The 18,633-nt window shown below is 42.2% G+C and overlaps 1 protein-coding gene and 1 long non-coding RNA gene across 3 annotated transcripts; one reads left to right on the top strand and one right to left on the bottom strand.

Moving 5' to 3' along the window:
* The first annotated feature begins 25 nt into the window (after positions 1–25).
* gnpat (glyceronephosphate O-acyltransferase) lies at positions 26–13,980 on the top strand. Of its 2 annotated transcripts, none has more exons than XM_037750339.1 (17): positions 26–211; positions 2,095–2,286; positions 3,125–3,301; positions 3,386–3,515; positions 4,262–4,389; positions 4,503–4,578; positions 4,838–4,989; positions 5,654–5,784; positions 6,350–6,600; positions 6,694–6,792; positions 7,004–7,177; positions 7,974–8,053; positions 8,187–8,327; positions 8,736–8,835; positions 8,949–9,042; positions 11,839–11,900; positions 11,995–13,980. In XM_037750339.1, exons 1-17 carry the CDS (start codon positions 188–190, stop codon positions 12,036–12,038), a joined length of 2,055 nt encoding a protein of 684 aa, XP_037606267.1. In that variant the 5' UTR covers positions 26–187; the 3' UTR covers positions 12,039–13,980. The 2 variants fall into 2 exon arrangements, with proteins under 2 accessions (XP_037606267.1, XP_037606266.1); XM_037750338.1 differs by having other exon boundaries at positions 27–211; positions 7,001–7,177.
* LOC119476795 lies at positions 8,887–17,222 on the bottom strand. Its single transcript, XR_005204107.1, has 4 exons — positions 16,728–17,222; positions 12,090–12,133; positions 11,834–11,896; positions 8,887–9,023 (listed from the first exon to the last, which is right to left on the bottom strand). It is a non-coding gene; the product is annotated as an uncharacterized LOC119476795 (long non-coding RNA).
* Between the last annotated feature and the right edge of the window lie 1,411 nt (positions 17,223–18,633).

Genomic DNA, 18,633 nt, shown 5'->3' with positions numbered 1-18,633 from the left:
TGCGGAAATGCTTCAGACCTAAACACGCCCATGTGAAGTTGTGAAGTTGTGAATCTCTCCATGTGAACTTCTCCTGCTGCCGTTATCACCTACCAGCGTTATAACGTGTTATATATCAAGAGGCAGGAGTCGTACCAACACCTCTGCACGTATAGCTTCGTGCAGAGTTTGTAAAGCGTGATAAAGAATGACATCCAACGCTGTTTACTCGGTATGTATGCTAAGCTAACTGTAGCTAGCTCGGTGCAAACAGGTGACACCCAACATGCATGCTCGTGTTAACAAAACAGCATCGAAAAACAACGTGCATTTAATATAGTTTTTGTATCGTGTTGCTTTGCTGCTACAAAAAGCACATTAAACGACCATGTCTTTATATTTGCATGAGCATGCAGCCTGCAGGACATTATGTCTTAATGTAACCACAGCTGCTACAGTAGCAGTACTAATGCATGCTGCTCTGCAAGTGTGCAGGATTTACTACAGTAACAATAACAATTTAGTAACAATTTAACTGTTTAAGTGATGAACTGATTAAAAGATGAAATCCTGCAGTTGCAACAGTGTTTCCCAGTCCTGCTCCTCCAGATGTTACTGTTTTCTTTCCTGTTTTGCAGAGGTGGGAAATAACTAAAGGCAACTTTTAATACCTTTAATCACAAGTAAACTTAGTCTGCTTTTGCATTAAAATGCAGTTAAGAAAAGTATTGTACTTAGCTATAATTTTGAGGTACTTTGAGTATTTCAATGTTATGGTACTTTATGCTTCTGCTCCACTACACAAAGTGAAATATGAGCTGTGAGCTTTAATCTCTGGTTACTTTCAACAACAAATAAAATATGAAGTATTGATACAGACTAAACTACCCAACACTATATACAGCAGATTAACTGGATGAAGACTAACCCTCCCACAATTGCTCAATGGTTACAAAAAGTCAAACAGGTGTACATGATGGAATACATGACTGCCCAGGTACAACTGAAATTGCCCTTTTTTTAAAAGGAGATGGATGTTAGTTATAGATTAGTCAGGAGTCCTGTACCTAATTGTCTTTGATGTATAGTGTTTGTAAGTATATATATGGGTGGATGTGTGTGCACTCCATCCATATGTGAGTGTTACTTTGTTTTTGTGTACATGTATGTCAGGTGAGGCCCAGTCTCAAAGCGGTTGTGTTTTGTGATGATTAATTGCCTGTTAATTTGTGTTAATGGCAATAAAGTAAAAAATAAATAAAAATTAGCTCCACCTTGAAAAGGTACAACATGATGATACATATGTGCTTTTATCTAAGTGGCAGCTTTAATCTAAATCAGAAAGCTTTATTATCCAAGTACAGTTTACAGGAATGAATTCAGGAGTTTTACTTGTACGGGGTATTTTTTACATTTTGGTATTACTACTTAACTTTTTTGTTACCCTATCTAAATAAGGCTTATCTTTTCTGGTACCACAGAAAGGGTCACATTGTTCATATCTGTGGTTGCCCGACAGTGTACACCATAGATTTGTCTGTACACCAATAACACTTCACGTGTCAATATTTGGTCAACCTATTAAGCTTTTTTATTAGAGCCAAATCTTGCGTGTCACAGAGTGAAAACCAGGGCTTTGCACTCTCTTATCCAGTGGTGTAGTGATTGCTGATGATGTGGGTGTACTACTAGGTAGATGGGTAGGTTACAGAGGAGGAAGTGGGTATATTCTCCTGGTGGGTACCTGCATATACCTGCGTATACTCTCTACTACACCACTAGTCTTACTCGTTTTTTTTTATTAGATAAGACTTTATTGTCATTGCACAGAGTACAGGTACTGAGACGACAAAATGCAGTTTAATATATAATTAGAAATAAGTAATGTACAGATATTATATGATATATTTCTTTCATTTTTATTGTTAGTATTTGTTCAGGCTTCCCTCTCTCCTCTTTATCAATATGTATTTTATATACATGTCATGCACTCATACACATAAACACGTGTGCTTTGCGTAACTACCCTTAGAAACAACTACCGGTTTGCATATTTATAATAGCAATAATAAGTTATTTGTTATATGTCTGATTCTGATGTTTTTGTTTTAATAGCATAGAGACCCGATGCTGAAGAAGAGAGATGACTTTGAGGACATTTTGGAGGAGAGGAGGAACTCCAGCGACCTGAGATACGCCCTCAGGTGTTACACTCCGGTCCTCTATAAAGGAGTGGCGCCCTGTACATCCAACATGCTGAAGAGCATGGTGCTTCAGTCTGATCAGCTCCTCTATGTCATCAATCAGGTGAGTTACAGGTTGTCATTCTGGTTTTACCTGATGGATGGGGTCTCATGATTACACTCAAAAGTTGACAGCTTGGTAAAGAGAAGTGTTCACTATTTTTGTTTTATTCCATTTTTGTGATTTAGAGACTCGACTGCTTCATTCAGAAACAGTAGACAAGAATTCAAAAAAATCAGCTTTGTGCAAACTACAGTTTAAACTTCTTTACTCTCTTTATATAGATTACATGATTGATTTATCAGTTTACAGGGAACCAATTTCATACTGTAGTATTAATCGTTGGTTTAATTAGGGCTGGGCGATATGATGATATATATCGTCAAATGATATAAAATGGTTCGTTTGTTATTTTTCTATATCGTTTTTATCGTGATGTGAAAAAAACGGCGGCCGATCTGCGTTACGGGCTACTGCGGCAATATTTTGTCATTTGGACAACGCTTTATGTTCCTTCCATGTGGGAGAGAACAGCTGTTTTGCTTTGAGAGGGCACGACATGTGGAAACTTTCTCACACTCAGCCCAGCCAAAACAAGAAGAGCTCATAAGACAGCCAGACACGGACCAGAAAACTATCTTCTGAAAAGTTTGCCACACACCGCCTCCGCTAGTGCAGGCTGTCCATTGTCATTAACCAACACAACGTGCCTTTTTTCTACTTAACCCTAAATGGACTTTAGACTACAGTACTCAGAAATAAGTTAACAGTGTTTTGGTTTTGTTCGTGGCCGTTTATGTAGGATCAGTATCTCAGTTGCACAACAACATATAACGGTTAACGGATAAATACAGTAATCTGTAGAGACAACATGACTAACATTTTATTTTGAATCGTCAAGGTTTCCAAAGAGACGGGCCGGGCGACCGATGACGTCCAGGAGGAGGCGTCGGCCATCTTGGAGGAGATGGCTCATTGTCTGCAGCTCAGCACCGTTCGATTCTTTGCCTTCACACTCAGCAAAGTCTTTAAAACGTTGTTCAGGAGCATCTGTGTCAACGAAGAGGGGATCCAGAGGGTGAGAATACACACATGTAACATTAAACCCAGAGTGTGTTGATTGACACACGTACAAATACACTCCTGTTTGCTTTGTTGTTAGCTCCAACAGGCCATTCAGGAGCATCCGGTCGTCCTGTTACCCAGTCACCGTAGTTACATGGACTTCCTGCTGATGTCATACATCCTGTACACCTACGACCTGGCTCTGCCTGTCATCGCTGCCGGCATGGGTAAGCATTGACAAGAGCACTGAGTTCAGTGTTTGTTGACTCTGTGTCAGAGAGGTGTTGGTGCATTATGGTATTTTTGAGGCTGTAGATAATAGTGTTTTTGCAATTGGTAGCATCTTTAAAAGTATTTCTTATGTTTTGTTCAATCAAATAAATTATGGGCAGAATATCAGAAACCTTAATATAAAGCAGTCCAACCAGGGTTTACGCTAAAGAATGCAGAGCGAGCACGGTGCCGCTCCTCATCTCTGTAAATGTCAAAGCCAGAAGCCCAAAAGTCAAAATTTATTGAAAAAAGACAGATGTAATCATTTCCAAAATTAATATTCTGCTTCAATCCATATTTTTTTGGGCCTTTAGCATTTAAAAAACAACATTTTCACTTGTGTGTGTATAAACAACAGCTTTTTTTTCAGCGCACACACAGAACGGACAGCCAGCGGACCGCGAGGAGATATTTGCTGAATTTGACAAAATGTGTATTTGATTAGAATCGTAGCGGATGCATGTCCATTTTTGTATAATAGAAGTTTATATTTAAGTTGTCTCGGCAACATATGGTAAAGGTCACACAATATTAGGCTATTTAATATGCTATAATTAATTAAATAATATATTTATTTGGCATTTTCCCCAATGTGCATTTTGGCGGTTGATAATTGAATTTGCCGGACAACTACACGTGATACCGACAAATAGGCCAATCATGATTTACACATAAACCTACAGTTTGTTTGTCCCTGCAGACTTCATGGGGATGAAGTTCATCGGGGAGATGCTGCGGATGTCTGGAGCTTTCTTCATTCGGAGGTCGTTTGGTGGAGATAAACTGTACTGGGCTCTTTTCTCAGAGTACGTCAAGACCATGCTGAAGGTGAGGAGAAGTTTTCTTTTATCCATTTAAGTGGCCACAAGAAAGTCCTTTTCACAGTGACGGCAACATTTTATTATTATTAATTTGTAGATATTTATATCTTCATGTTTCAGAATGGATATGCACCAGTTGAATTTTTCCTAGAGGGGACCAGAAGCCGAACGTCCAAGTCTTTGACTCCAAAGTTGGGTAAGTTACAAGAAAAAAGCAGCTCTAATATCTCCGAGCTTTACATGGAAAAACAATATTCTAAAATACTGATGAGTCCTGGATCAGATTCTGTGTTTTAGTTTCTCCTCCCAGCACATTTTCTTGTCAAAACATATATGCGACAAAAAAATAATATTTTCTACTTTGACATGGTTCTGCAAATATTCCCAATTTTCTGTGGTGCAACTGATGTGAAACGTTTTATTCTACAGACTGTTACCTTTCTGTCCTCTTCCAGGTCTGTTGAATATAGTGATGGATCCGTTCCTTAAAGGGGAGGTGTTTGATGTTAACGTGGTCCCGGTCAGCATCAGCTATGAGAGGATCTTGGAGGAGACGCTTTATGCCAGAGAGCTGCTGGGTATACCCAAACCCAAAGAGTCCACTTCAGTGAGTTACCATTACGCCTGCTTTTTTTTAGAGGGTAGTGGCGGATGTTCAGGGGGAGATACAAAGTCAACAGTAGATGTCACATAGAAGTGGTGTACATCATCTGAAAGCTGAGAACCTGAAGATTAATTTGAGATGCAGCTCAGCATTGTGTGTCAAGCTGTTCTAGTCAAAACATGAATTAATTAATTAATAAATTATGGTATCACATTTTTTTACATTTTGAGATTTCTGCAGATTTACTCTCAGAAACCCCCTTATTGTCAATATAGCTAGGAAAGCCATCCATCCTCTGAATGCTCTTGGTCTCTAGTTTGTGGTTGTAAAGTCTCATGAGGATGTGATTATCCTAGAGGTCACCACAGGTCATTTTATACAGTGAGGTCAAATTTCAAAAAATGGTCTCCCTACAATGAAATGGCCACTATCAGGATTAACATCATCACACATGAGTACAGTTGGGCTCATTGGATCCACAAGAGTCTCAGCTTTACAGTGATACCCAATTTATGTAATTTAAAGACTGTTTAGGGACCCCAGTATGCAGAAATATTCAAACACACAATTTTTAGAATAGGCGAAAATAACACGTTTATACATAAAGATGATTATCATAAAGTACTGAGATGTCACTTCATCTGCTTCTCTTCTTCTCCTTTTGTAGGGTCTGTTTAAAGCCAGAAAGGTCCTCAGCGAAGACTACGGCAGTATCCATGTGTATTTTGGTCAACCTGTGTCTGTCAGAAGTCTAGCCGAGGGCAGAGTTAACCGCCGCCAGTTCAACCTGGAACCAAGGTACAATATCTCAACATTACATTATTGTGTGTAGTCTAAAAGAACATGAAGACATCTTGTTTTTGCATTGTCCCTCTGTCTTGTGCCTGCCTTAGAGGGAAAGTTTGGGTGTTTTGAAGTGGGGTTGTATGAGATACTTATCCATAATAGGGGTATTACTTACAGTAGATGATACAGTACCTGTCTGCTTCTTCAAACTGGGGTCGTGCCGACCCTCATCTACTGTAGGTAATACACTGACTATGGATAAGTACCTCATACAACCCCACTTAAAAACACCTAAACTATCTCTTTAACATTCATACTTAAAAAAATACACTTAAAAATGTTGGAAAAATTATATTTCCATTCTTTAAAACTGTCAGTAAACATGTCAAGCCTGCCCCGTATCATAGTAGGGCTGGATATCTAAAAATGTGTTTCCTAACATAACTATATCTTTAATATCTTTGATGAGTTTCCACCTTGATTTAATACAGTTTTACTGTAAATACAGTCCCATGTTGTGTTTCTGGAAGGGTTTTAAAGATGTGACGTGCATTAACTGTAAGCTTCCCGTTTCCAGACACATCCCCAGGAGGCCCGGCGAGGACATCAACAGCTTTGTGAACGACTCTGCCTACAGGCTGGTGCGGGCCCAGGAGGAGAACATGGTCCTGAAGCCGTGGGTCCTTCTGGCCTCCCTGCTGCTCCAGAACCACCACCAGGACCAGGCGGCGGGGCCGAAACAGGGGATGGCACTGGAGGAGCTGACGGAACAGGCCCTGTGGCTCCGGGACCTTTGCCGGCAGTACGGAGCCTTCCTCCACTGGCCCGGTACAGTATGAGTATAAGTGTTCACAATCTCACTGCTGACTCTCTCTGTGTGTGCTCAGGTGGGTTATTCTGATTTTACTTTCTCTCCTTCAGACAACATTCCTCCATCAGAGGTGGTTTCCTCCAGTCTTTCCCTGCATCGAGGTCTAGTGAGGATCTGTGAGGGAAGAGTCCAGCTGGCTGTGGAACAAGGTCTGTGTTTGTTTCTTGCTTTGATTTTTCTATTTCATTTTTATTCCAGTGTTTTATTCCAGTTATTACAGTGTGCTATAAACCATTTATTAAATGTTTATATACTGCTTATGAATGCTAAATAGGTTAAAAATGTTGAAAGAAATGCATGAAATGATAAAAAAAAGAGCTGTTTTGGCATCTTCTGACATAAAACTTTGTCTTGAAGCAGGAGGGCCAGCGGCACCAGGGGAGCCTCACAGCGCCGTCACCCCAGAAGAGGAGCTCTTGAACCAGGCAGTCAGCATGCTCTCCTGCGCCTCCTACAGGAACCAGGCGCTGCACGTCTTTGTCCGACCGGCTCTGCTGGCCTCCGCCATCAACACCGCCTCCTCCAACAGCAAACGTAAGACTGACACACACTGTTTACATGTGCTGCTGTCTGCCTGTTGAAACGTTATTATATAATGTGATATACAGTGGTGGAAAGTACATTTCATTCAAGTACAATACTTAAGTACAATTTTGAGGTATTTTAATTGAGTATTTACACTTTCTGCTACCTCACATTTATCTGCCAGCTAGTTACTTTTCAAATAGGGATAAGAGATTATAAAAAACAATAATTATAGAATAGTAATCTCCAATGTCTGAGTTTTTAACAGTTCCACTAAAGAGACATTTCACCGTAAACTTCTCGCATTGTTTCATTTAAATAACTATTTGTGGCCCAAAGACATAAAATTATCCAATATTTCACTAAATAATCCAGGATCAGAGAAGATGAATACAGATTTGGGTATCAGAGCTTAATTTTTTTTTTCTTTTCTCTCCTGTTACACACATTTAATATAATAATATACATTGAAAGGGGCCCGGATGTGTACTTTTGATACTTTTAAATGAATTTAGCTGATAATACTTCTTTAATTTTACTTAAGTAGGATCTTCCACCGTTGATGATATAAAAATACAGCCCATGCAAGTAAAGTAAAGGAGAGAAAATCACACATTGTTTTATTGTTATAATTTTACATGGAAAGACTCCACATAACACAGTAGATTTTCGTGGCTTTCAAAGTATATTTTACGTGCTTACTTACCCTTTTTACACTAAAAAGCCACCTATTATACAGGCGTTAAAGTACATGTTCACTGGTTCTCCTGCATGTTAATGTTCATGTGTTTTATGTGTTTTGCAGAGGAGGTCTTCAACAGTTTCAGCTTCCTAAGAAACATGTTCTCCAATGAGTTCATCCTCTGTCCTGGAGCTACAGTGCAGGTGAGGAACAATATTTATATACTATAAATAAACGTTTGCTAAATTAAATGTAGAAAAGTGAAAGACCCTGTTGTTAAATAAATTATTGCATGGGCATATGTTTCACATTTCACTCATGCTGTGTGTCCTGTAGGACTTCGAGGAGGCCTGTTACCTGCTGGAAAAGACCGGAGCTCTGCAGGTGACCCAGCAGGAGGTTCTGGTAACAGAGAGAGGACACCAAACACTGACCTTCCTCACCTCTATGCTGGATCCCTTCTTACAAGGATACCAGGTGAGCGAGACACACACAGTACAGCTTTGTAAATGTTGGTTGTGTCATGTATACAGAGGGGTAGCTGTGTGCACAATAGAATCAGTTAAAGAACACGCAGAGAGTATTTGCACATTGGATTAAAGCTCTTGAACTTTATTAGATTTAAATATGCACTGTTTCATTTAAGTAAGTAAAATGTATTTATGTACATCACAAAGTGCTTAAAAAGATCATTACACACATTTAACATATGTTAATGCAGGTATCTGCATTTATACATCATACACACATCAGGATTGTTTTCATTAACAACCAGAACTGTTTGTGAGTGTTACACTGCTGAAGTCCTTTAGATGGTGCTGTTAACACATCATTAGTCTTGAGAGCTTCATGTGTGTGTGTGTGTGTGTGTGTGTTTGGTTTCAGGTGGTTTGCCGGTTCCTGTGTGAAGAGGCCACTGAGACGCTGACAGAAAAACTGTTTATTCCTGCCGTCCGGAAGTTCATCATCAAAAATCTTCTAGCAGGTGTTTCTCTCTTTAAAAGTTTCTCATTTGTCAGATTATATATATATGCTGGTGTTTTTCTACATCTACAACATGTACTAATAGTGTGTTTTATATATGTGTGTGATATCTAGGTAGACTAAGATACACTGAGGTGCTGTCGTCTGACCTCCAGAAGAACTCTCTGGCAGCTTTGCTGAGACTCGAAGCTGTACGGAAAATCAAAGGGTGAGTTGGTTTTCATCATTCTTGTCTCAGCTGTGAGGAGTCGAGGTGTGAGGAGGGTAGGAGAGAGGAGTGAGGAGGGTAGGACAGAGGTGAGACGAGGAGTGTGAGGAGGAGTGTAGGATAGAGGTGTGAGGAGGGTAGGAGGAGTGTGAGGAGGGTAGGAAGAGTGTGAGGAGGGTAGGAAGAGTGTGAGGAGGGTAGGAGGAGTGAGAGGAGGGTAGGAGATAGGAGTGTAAGAGAGAGGAGGGTAGGAGTGTGAGGAGGGTAGGAGGAGTGAGAGGAGGGTAGGAGATAGGAGTGTAAGAGAGAGGAGGGTAGGAGTGTGAGGAGGGTAGGAGTGTGAGGAGGGTAGCAGGAGTGTGAGGAGGGTAGGAGTGTGAGGAGGGTAGCAGGAGTGTGAGGAGGGTAGGAGGAGTGTGAGGAGGGTAGGAGATAGGAGTGTAAGAGAGAGGAGGGTAGGAAGAGTGTGAGGAGGGTAGGAGTGTGAGGAGGGTAGCAGGAGTGTGAGGAGGGTAGGAGTGTGAGGAGGGTAGCAGGAGTGTGAGGAGGGTAGGAGTGTGAGGAGGGTAGCAGGAGTGTGAGGAGGGTAGGAGATAGGAGTGTAAGAGAGAGGAGGGTAGGAAGAGTGTGAGGAGGGTAGGAGTGTGAGGAGGGTAGCAGGAGTGTGAGGAGGGTAGGAGTGTGAGGAGGGTAGCAGGAGTGTGAGGAGGGTAGGAGGAGTGTGAGGAGGGTAGGAGATAGGAGTGTAAGAGAGAGGAGGGTAGGAAGAGTGTGAGGAGGGTAGGAGTGAGAGGAGGGTAGGAGTGTGAGGAGGGTAGCAGGAGTGTGAGGAGGGTAGGAGTGTGAGGAGGGTAGCAGGAGTGTGAGGAGGGTAGGAGATAGGAGTGTAAGAGAGAGGAGGGTAGGAAGAGTGTGAGGAGGGTAGGAGGAGTGAGAGGAGGGTAGGAGATAGGAGTGTAAGAGAGAGGAGGGTAGGAGTGTGAGGAGGGTAGGAGGAGTGAGAGGAGGGTAGGAGATAGGAGTGTAAGAGAGAGGAGGGTAGGAGTGTGAGGAGGGTAGGAGTGTGAGGAGGGTAGCAGGAGTGTGAGGAGGGTAGGAGTGTGAGGAGGGTAGCAGGAGTGTGAGGAGGGTAGGAGGAGTGTGAGGAGGGTAGGAGATAGGAGTGTAAGAGAGAGGAGGGTAGGAAGAGTGTGAGGAGGGTAGGAGTGTGAGGAGGGTAGCAGGAGTGTGAGGAGGGTAGGAGTGTGAGGAGGGTAGCAGGAGTGTGAGGAGGGTAGGAGTGTGAGGAGGGTAGCAGGAGTGTGAGGAGGGTAGGAGGAGTGTGAGGAGGGTAGGAGATAGGAGTGTAAGAGAGAGGAGGGTAGGAAGAGTGTGAGGAGGGTAGGAGTGTGAGGAGGGTAGCAGGAGTGTGAGGAGGGTAGGAGTGTGAGGAGGGTAGCAGGAGTGTGAGGAGGGTAGGAGGAGTGTGAGGAGGGTAGGAGATAGGAGTGTAAGAGAGAGGAGGGTAGGAAGAGTGTGAGGAGGGTAGGAGTGAGAGGAGGGTAGGAGTGTGAGGAGGGTAGGAGATAGGAGGGTAGGAGATAGGAGTGTAAGAGAGAGGAGGGTAGGAGTGTGAGGAGGGTAGGAGGAGTGAGAGGAGGGTAAGAGAGAGGAGGGTAGGAGATAGGAGTGTAAGAGAGAGGAGGGTAGGAGTGTGAGGAGGGTAGGAGGAGTGAGAGGAGGGTAGGAGATAGGAGTGTAAGAGAGAGGAGGGTAGGAGTGTGAGGAGGGTAGGAGTGTGAGGAGGGTAGCAGGAGTGTGAGGAGGGTAGGAGGAGTGTGAGGAGGGTAGGAGATAGGAGTGTAAGAGAGAGGAGGGTAGGAAGAGTGTGAGGAGGGTAGGAGTGTGAGGAGGGTAGGAGATAGGAGGGTAGGAGTGTGAGGAGGGTAGGAGATAGGAGGGTAGGAGATAGGAGTGTAAGAGATAGGAGTGTAAGAGAGAGGAGGGTAGGAGATAGGAGTGTAAGAGAGAGGAGGGTAGGAGTGTGAGGAGGGTAGGAGGAGTGAGAGGAGGGTAGGAGATAGGAGGGTAGGAGATAGGAGTGTAAGAGATAGGAGTGTAAGAGAGAGGAGGGTAGGAGATAGGAGTGTAAGAGAGAGGAGGGTAGGAGTGTGAGGAGGGTAGGAGATAGGAGTGTAAGAGAGAGGAGGGTAGGAGTGTGAGGAGGGTAGGAGGAGTGTGAGGAGGAGTGTGAGGAGGGTAGGAGGAGTGAGAGGAGGGTAGGAGATAGGAGTGTAAGAGAGAGGAGGGTAGGAGGAGTAAGAGGTGTGAGGAGGGTAGGAGAGAGGAGGGTAGGAGAAAGGAGAGAGGAGGGTAGGGGAGTGAGAGGAGGGATGGAGGAATGAGGGTAGGTGTGAGAGGAGGAGGAAGCTGTAAGGAGAGAGGTGAGAAGCAAAAGCTGTATGGAGAGAAGAAGGAGCTGTGAGGAGATAGTAGGGAGGATGGAGCCGTTAGGAGAGAGGACGGACGAGAGAGGAGGGAGCTGGGAGCTGTAAGGGTAGAGGAAGGAGATGAGAGGAGGGGGCTGTAAGGAGAGAGATGAGTGGAGAGAGTAGAGAGCTGGAAGGAGATGAGAGGAGGAAGGAGGGAGGTGAGGGACGCTGAGAGTTCAGACTGAGAGGTGATTGTACTCACCCTCCTGGATAAAACAGAAAGCACAGAAAGCACTGAAACATTTTCACTGGAACTCTTTTCTAACAAAGAAATGAACTCCAGCTTGATGTGCTGAAAAATAACCATTCAGTGTGTTTACCTCAGAGTGGATGAGGGGACGCTGAAGGTCAACAGGGTGATGGTGAACTCACTGGAAGACACTCTAGGTAAGAAACAAGCCGTCAGTTAAACACACACAGCAGGAATAAAGAGTTCTCTATCTCTACGAGGAACTTTAAAACAAAATGTGTCTCTATCTAGGAGGAAAACTGCCCACTCAGAAAGCGGTCGTCGCTCGCCTCTAATTCACCGACCTCGTTGGCCCAAAGGTGACCGAGGAGGGTCAATCCTTTTACCTGCATCGATGAGGTCTCTCGGTCTGGTCCAGCCAAACTGCTCTCTACGAGATGGAACAAAACAAAAGAATAACCATCTGATGACAATTTATTTTCTCTTTTCAATACGCTTTTCTCCCCCTCTCTCTCTCTCTCTCTCTCAGATCTTTCTATTAAAAACCTTTTATATACGTTCATAAAGCCAGATGATGAGTAAGGCCTTCGGAGGTATATCGCTAAAGCTCTTTGCCTCATTCTGAAACACTGACCTTCTGCTACGAGCAGCCTTGTGAAAGCTTCTGAATGCGCCACTCAGGATAGTGGCCGTTCTCCATTAACGCACGTCCTCTAACACTCAGCGTGGTTTTCTTTCTTTGTGTTATTCTCTCTCTGCTTTTCATATCCGTCTGTTTATTAGTTTGGTCTCTTTCTCCTTTTTTTTTTTTTTTTTGAGCACTTTAATGAATTTATTCATGCAACGTGGTGTGGACCTATACCTTAACACTCCTTTGACACTGTTTTCCCTTCTGTGGAACTAAAGTTGCTAAATTTGGTGGACAAGAAGATTTGGGTGCTTAACATATTTTAGCTTTTGGTAAAAAAAATGTATTTTCTTTTGCACTGTTTGAACGAAAGAGTTTATATATATTATAGTTGAACTTGCCACAGACTACTCCAAGAGTCGCTTTCTGCCAACACTTCATTCGTCTTCGTTTACACAGTGGAGATCATGCTATGAGTCTAATAATGCCAGTGTCGAATAGTTGCCAAACTCCATATAGAATTGCAGTTAGTAATACTGAAGCACTACCAGCTACACCAAAGGAACACGTCTACGTTTACTGTTGGAGAGAATTTACATATGCTATCATGTTCCCAAGTCTAGAATAGTTAGAAGCTATTTATTTATATTCAAAACGATAAACTCTTTATATAATTATGTTACAAGGGAAGGAAGAAAATATGAGCAATAGCTGTAACACAGCAGAGTAACAATGCTAATAAAAAGCCACTGACGCAGCGGAATAACAGGTCAGGACTTGACGTACAAGGAGCTTTAAAAGTATCAGACTAACGGGTTTTTTTTTTTTTAAGACTCAGGTTGACCTACTTAGCTGACGGGTGTCTTTTTTTTTTTTTTTTTTAAATCAAATTTTCCAAATTAGATTAGTTTAAAAATTGAAGTTATTTATATGGTAGTTAACCAGCAATGTTATCTTTAAATGGCAGAGCTGCTTTTGGAGGCAGAAAAAAAAACGTCATTGGTTAAGTTAAACCTCGTAGAACCAAAACAGCCACAGATTCTCCGGCACTTCACACAGTATTGTCACTGAGGGTTGGCAGTAATTATAACCCAGCAACAAAAATCTAACCTAACACAATACATTAGTTGATAACCTCTCTTTGAGGAATATAAACATGTTCCTCTGATTAACACAATAAGCCAAATTTCGTCTCAAGAAAGGGAAACCACAATGTTTCCCGATAAATGCAGAATCTGTTTATAGTGAAGCCCATATTAAGTTGTTTATCTTCCATTTTGAAAACTCACACTTCAAAATCATAAATTATCACAACAATGATATAAATGCCACCTCCAACGTCTTTGATTGCCATATTTGCCAGATGCTAAACTTGACTTTCTCACTTGAGTCACTAAAGTTAACTCAACCAAACAACAAAGCAGCTCTGCATCTAACAAACGTTTGTAGAACATCAATCTGCGTGTCAACACGTGTCATCCAAAGTGCAAGTCTCCAGTGTGTTTGTGGTTTTTCAATAACAGCTTTTCTACTGTATAATGTCTAAATATTTGACTCCTTTGTGTGTGTGTGTTGGGTGAGGCCTTTTACTACAGACTGTACAGACTGATGAAATACAAAAGCACGTTAATAAAGTTTTGAAATACAAATTTCAGCCCAGATTGCATCTCTTTTGTAGTTGAACTGGAGTCAAGTTGCTCAGATTGATTAAAATCCATCCATTATTCTGTTACATCTAATGTTTGTTTGACAGTCAAATCTCTTGTGACAGACGGCAAAGTGAAACGGGTTGATCCAAATTGATTAAAACATGATGTGATCATGTTCAACAATGCTGATGTGTTTACACAAATTAACAGAGAAGATGAGTTTTATATCCTATGAACAAGACTTTGGATCTAGTAAAGGATCTGGAGCTGAGGTTAGGAACCTCCGTTAGTACATTATCTGTTTCCAAACTGAAATCCCTGTCAAATAATCAGTAGTGGAAATATTCAGATCCTTTACTTAAGTAAAAGTACTAATACCACACACTGTGAAAATGCTCCACTACAAGAAAAAGTCCTGCACTCAAAACCTTACTTAAGTAAAAGTATGTAAGTATTATCAGCAAAATGTACTTAAAGTATCAAAAAACCTTAACCATTCGAGGACAATGCCTAACATTAACTAGTCGAAGTTAATGACTGACCTTAGCTATTCGAGATCAATGCCTAACCTAAACCAGTCGAGTCCAATGCCTAACCTTAACTACTCAAGCTCAATGCCTAACCTTAACCAGTCGAGACCAACGCCTAACCTTAACCAGTCGAGACCAACGCCTAACCTAAACCAGTCGAGACCAACGCCTAACCTTAACCAGTCGAGACCAACGCCTAACCTAAACCAGTCGAGACCAATGCCTAACCTTAACCAGTCGAGACCAACGCCTAACCTAAACCAGTCGAGACCAACGCCTAACCTTAACCAGTCGAGACCAATGCCTAACCTTAACCAGTCGAGACCAATGCCTAACCTTAACCAGTCGAGACCAATGCCTAACCTTAACCATTCGAGACCAATGCCTAACCTTAACTACTCAAGATCGATGACTAACCTAAACCATTCAAGATCAACGCCTAACCTTAACCATTCGAGACCAATGCCTAACCTTAACTACTCGAGATCAATGACTAACCGTAACCAGTCGAGACCAACGCCTAACCTTAACCATTTCTTTTTTTGTCACAGCATGTGATTCATTAATTGCTGTCAGGATCTAATGAGAATTTCAACTAATATAATATAACTAAAAATGTTTCTAAAATCTTTACCAATCCTACCTTAAGTACAATATTTGAGTAAATGTACTTAGTTACATTCCACAACTGCAAATAATTGATTATACAGTATGGAAAACCTTATTTTGCGTCATTCACACACACAGTACAGTAGAGCTTGTGAGAAATCACCACATATAACGAACCTCTAGGTGTCAGACTTGCCTCTCCATGTGCCCTTTGTTCGTGGCAGGTTGTTGATGCATGCACACACACACACACACACACACACACACACACACACACACACACACACACACACACACACACACACACACACACACACACACACACACACACACACACACACACACACACACACACACACACACACACACACACACACACACACACACACACACACACACACACACACACACACACACACACACACACACACATTCCCTATCACAGCAGCATTTTTCATCATGTTTTGTGGCTCTGCTGCTGAGTAAGAGACTGCTGCCAGCAAATCCACCACTTTCCATCCATATTGCCCTTTCTCTCACACTCACTCAGTCGCTGACAAATTATAGGTTCATCTAAAGTTGCCATACCAAATTGCTTATATACACACTCCGGTCCGTCCATCCATCCATTTCCTCCTCCCGCTTTCTCTTTCTCTCCATCCATATCCGCCTCCCTGCTGGTGGTGTATAATAGTGTCAGCCACAGCCATATCAGCACTTTATCTGCTCTACATTATGACAAGCTGCATTGAAGGGGAGGCACACACACACACACACACACACACACACACACACACACACACACACACACTTCCATACACACACACATAACGGAGGGCAACACCCTAATAAACTACTTTCTGACCCGTGGCAGCCGCTGGGAAACAAAAGCAGCAGACAGAAGTGCAGTGTTTTTAGTTTTGTTCCTTTAAATCTGGTCTGTGTTATTGCTTTACTTTGTGTGTGTGTGTGTGTGTGTGTGTCTGTGTAGAGGTGTGACTGAGTGGCCTGGTGTTGTGCCCAGAGGGGTTTGTGGAGGTCTATATGTCGGGAATTGATTGAAAGAAAAAGGGACCCTGGTGTATAATGTTTCAGCAGTTAACCTTAGGTAATGGTAGGTTGATGGATTCAGCTCATTTGCTACAGCAGATCCTGTTTATCAGCGCCGTGCTGGAGGCGGAGGCATTTACATACAGGAGGGGGAGGCAGCTCTCAAACATCAAATTTGGTGCCTGGCAGGGATCCCTGAGGAGAGTCGAGGAGATCCCGATTACTACACATTTAAAAAGGCACAAACACACCGACACGACATCAAAAAACTAGCGGCGACGAAGCCCGACCGTTGCGTCGCCTCACGTCGCCTTTGTCTTGGCCAAAAAGTTGCACTCAAACACACCGCAAAGACTACAGCCGACGGCCAACTACCACGTACGTTCTGCGCCTGCGTGAGATGATATAACTCCACACCAGCAGGAGGCGGTAGTCTGTATTCGTCATTCATAAAGGGAAACCGGAAGACCGAGGATGGCACATATACAAGCCGTTATTATGATATGTACATGAAACAAAGCAGCGTTTGCCGACTATTTTCACACCACTCTCACTCACCACTTGGCGTCATTCCAGATGGTCATGTAGTCGTGATAATATCCGTGTATTGGAATGATCAGATGAGATGAAGATTAAAAATGAGAGCCTTCTGTGTTTGCCGTCTTGACTTTACTCGTTGGCTTGCTTTCATCACGTCCGTTTCTCTTCTCGTGCACTGATTCGTTGAAGCTAAACAGCCAATCAGATTGATTTCTATCACCAACAGGTTCCGCCGCCGATTCAACATGCTGAATCGGCTGAAAAGACTCAGACACGGGCAGACTAGAGTCGACGATGCGGGACACACGATGGCTGACCGTCGGCTTGGTGTGTCAGAGCCATAAAGGTTTTCTCAATCCAACCAGATATATAAAGGCTACCGGCTGAGCGACAGTATTTCATCATGAAAACATATCTCAGTATTCTCCCCTCAAACCACTCATCTCATTCTTTATTGACGAAGAAAACGGCGCTCTAAGAGCCCATCTTCATAGGTGAAAACATTTCAAACCTCAGGAATCAAATCTCATCCATAAATCAGACAATAACACAGCAGAGAGTCCCAGCAGTTTGAAGCAAATTACACTTTCCAGCTTACGAAAAAGTGATTTAAAGAGTTTTCCCCAGGTGTACCGTCCGCTGGAGTTCCCACATTGTTTAGCGCTTCAGCCCCCCGGTGGAACTACTTCCTCCTTAATGGTGAGAAATGCTACGGCCACGGGGACAACTTGATGCCTCAAAATGTTCCATGAGATGACTATTATTCGCTGTAATGGATATTTTATGTAGAGAAAGCAGCAATTATCATCTCTGCATATTGTTCTCCTTGTACTATAGAGTGCGGTTATGTGGCATGAAGGGAGGAGACTTCTCGGAGTATTTACATTTTCTGCTCCTTTATACTTCTACTCCACTATAACTCAGAGGGAAATGCACTTTTTTTTCTTCTCCACTATAATTGCTTGACAGGTGGCGTTACTTTTGAAATTAAGATTTGACATAAATACATATGATGAAGCTCATAAAATACAATGTATTGTAAAACCTGTGTCTAGTTTCCTTTAGACTTCTCAGATGGTTTCATTTAAATAAATGTTTGAAGCCCAAAAAGCCTAAATTATCAGATATTTAGCCAAAAAAAGCAAAGATTAAAATCCAAAATATGAAGTACAAGTGAACAAGTTTATGTATCAGAACTTTGTTTTTTCTTTTTTTCTCTCCCATTAATTATCTCACGATCCCTCACATTTATATCGTGACTAGGGCTGTCGATAATAACACGTTAATGTAACTTTGTTTTAGCCCGACTAATTTACTTAACGTATTAACGCAACTTTAATTTTGTAGGTTGTAATGGGCTCAGTGAAGATACTGGCATCATATGAAACTAGAAAAACCTAATGAATCCATTGTTACCAACCATGTCATACTAGCTTGATGTGAAGGAGGTTAAATAACGCTCCAAAATGAACTGCAAATTATTCAGATATAATACATTACAAACCTCAACAGACAGAAAACAGACCTGTCAGCTGACTTTACTGAGCCTGTTCTGTGAATGAAAATATAATGTTAGAAAATCTTGACTCAAATGATAAACTTTGATTTACAAAGGAAGTTCCACTAGAAATGCACACAACTACATATATATAATTATATAGACACACATTTTTGCTCACACACATAAACACACACTCTCATGCCACTTCAATTAGATTCTATTGGATTTTATTAAATCTTCCTTGAGCTTTCACTTCACGGCAGCATCCATCAGAGGATTATTATTTATCTTGCTGTCAAGAACTGGCAGCTTGTGGCGTCCCACAGAGACTGAGAGGAATAGCTGTGTGTGTGTCTGTGTGTGCGTGTGTGTGTGGTTCTGTATATGTATATAGAAGCACTCCCGTGTGCAGATGTATGCATG

This window comes from Sebastes umbrosus, chromosome 18, assembly GCF_015220745.1.
Source record: "Sebastes umbrosus isolate fSebUmb1 chromosome 18, fSebUmb1.pri, whole genome shotgun sequence".
Classification (NCBI taxonomy): Eukaryota; Metazoa; Chordata; class Actinopteri; order Perciformes; family Sebastidae; genus Sebastes; species Sebastes umbrosus.
The sequence above is the reverse complement of the archived record's forward strand: the minus strand, read 5'-3'. Positions and strand labels throughout refer to the sequence as shown.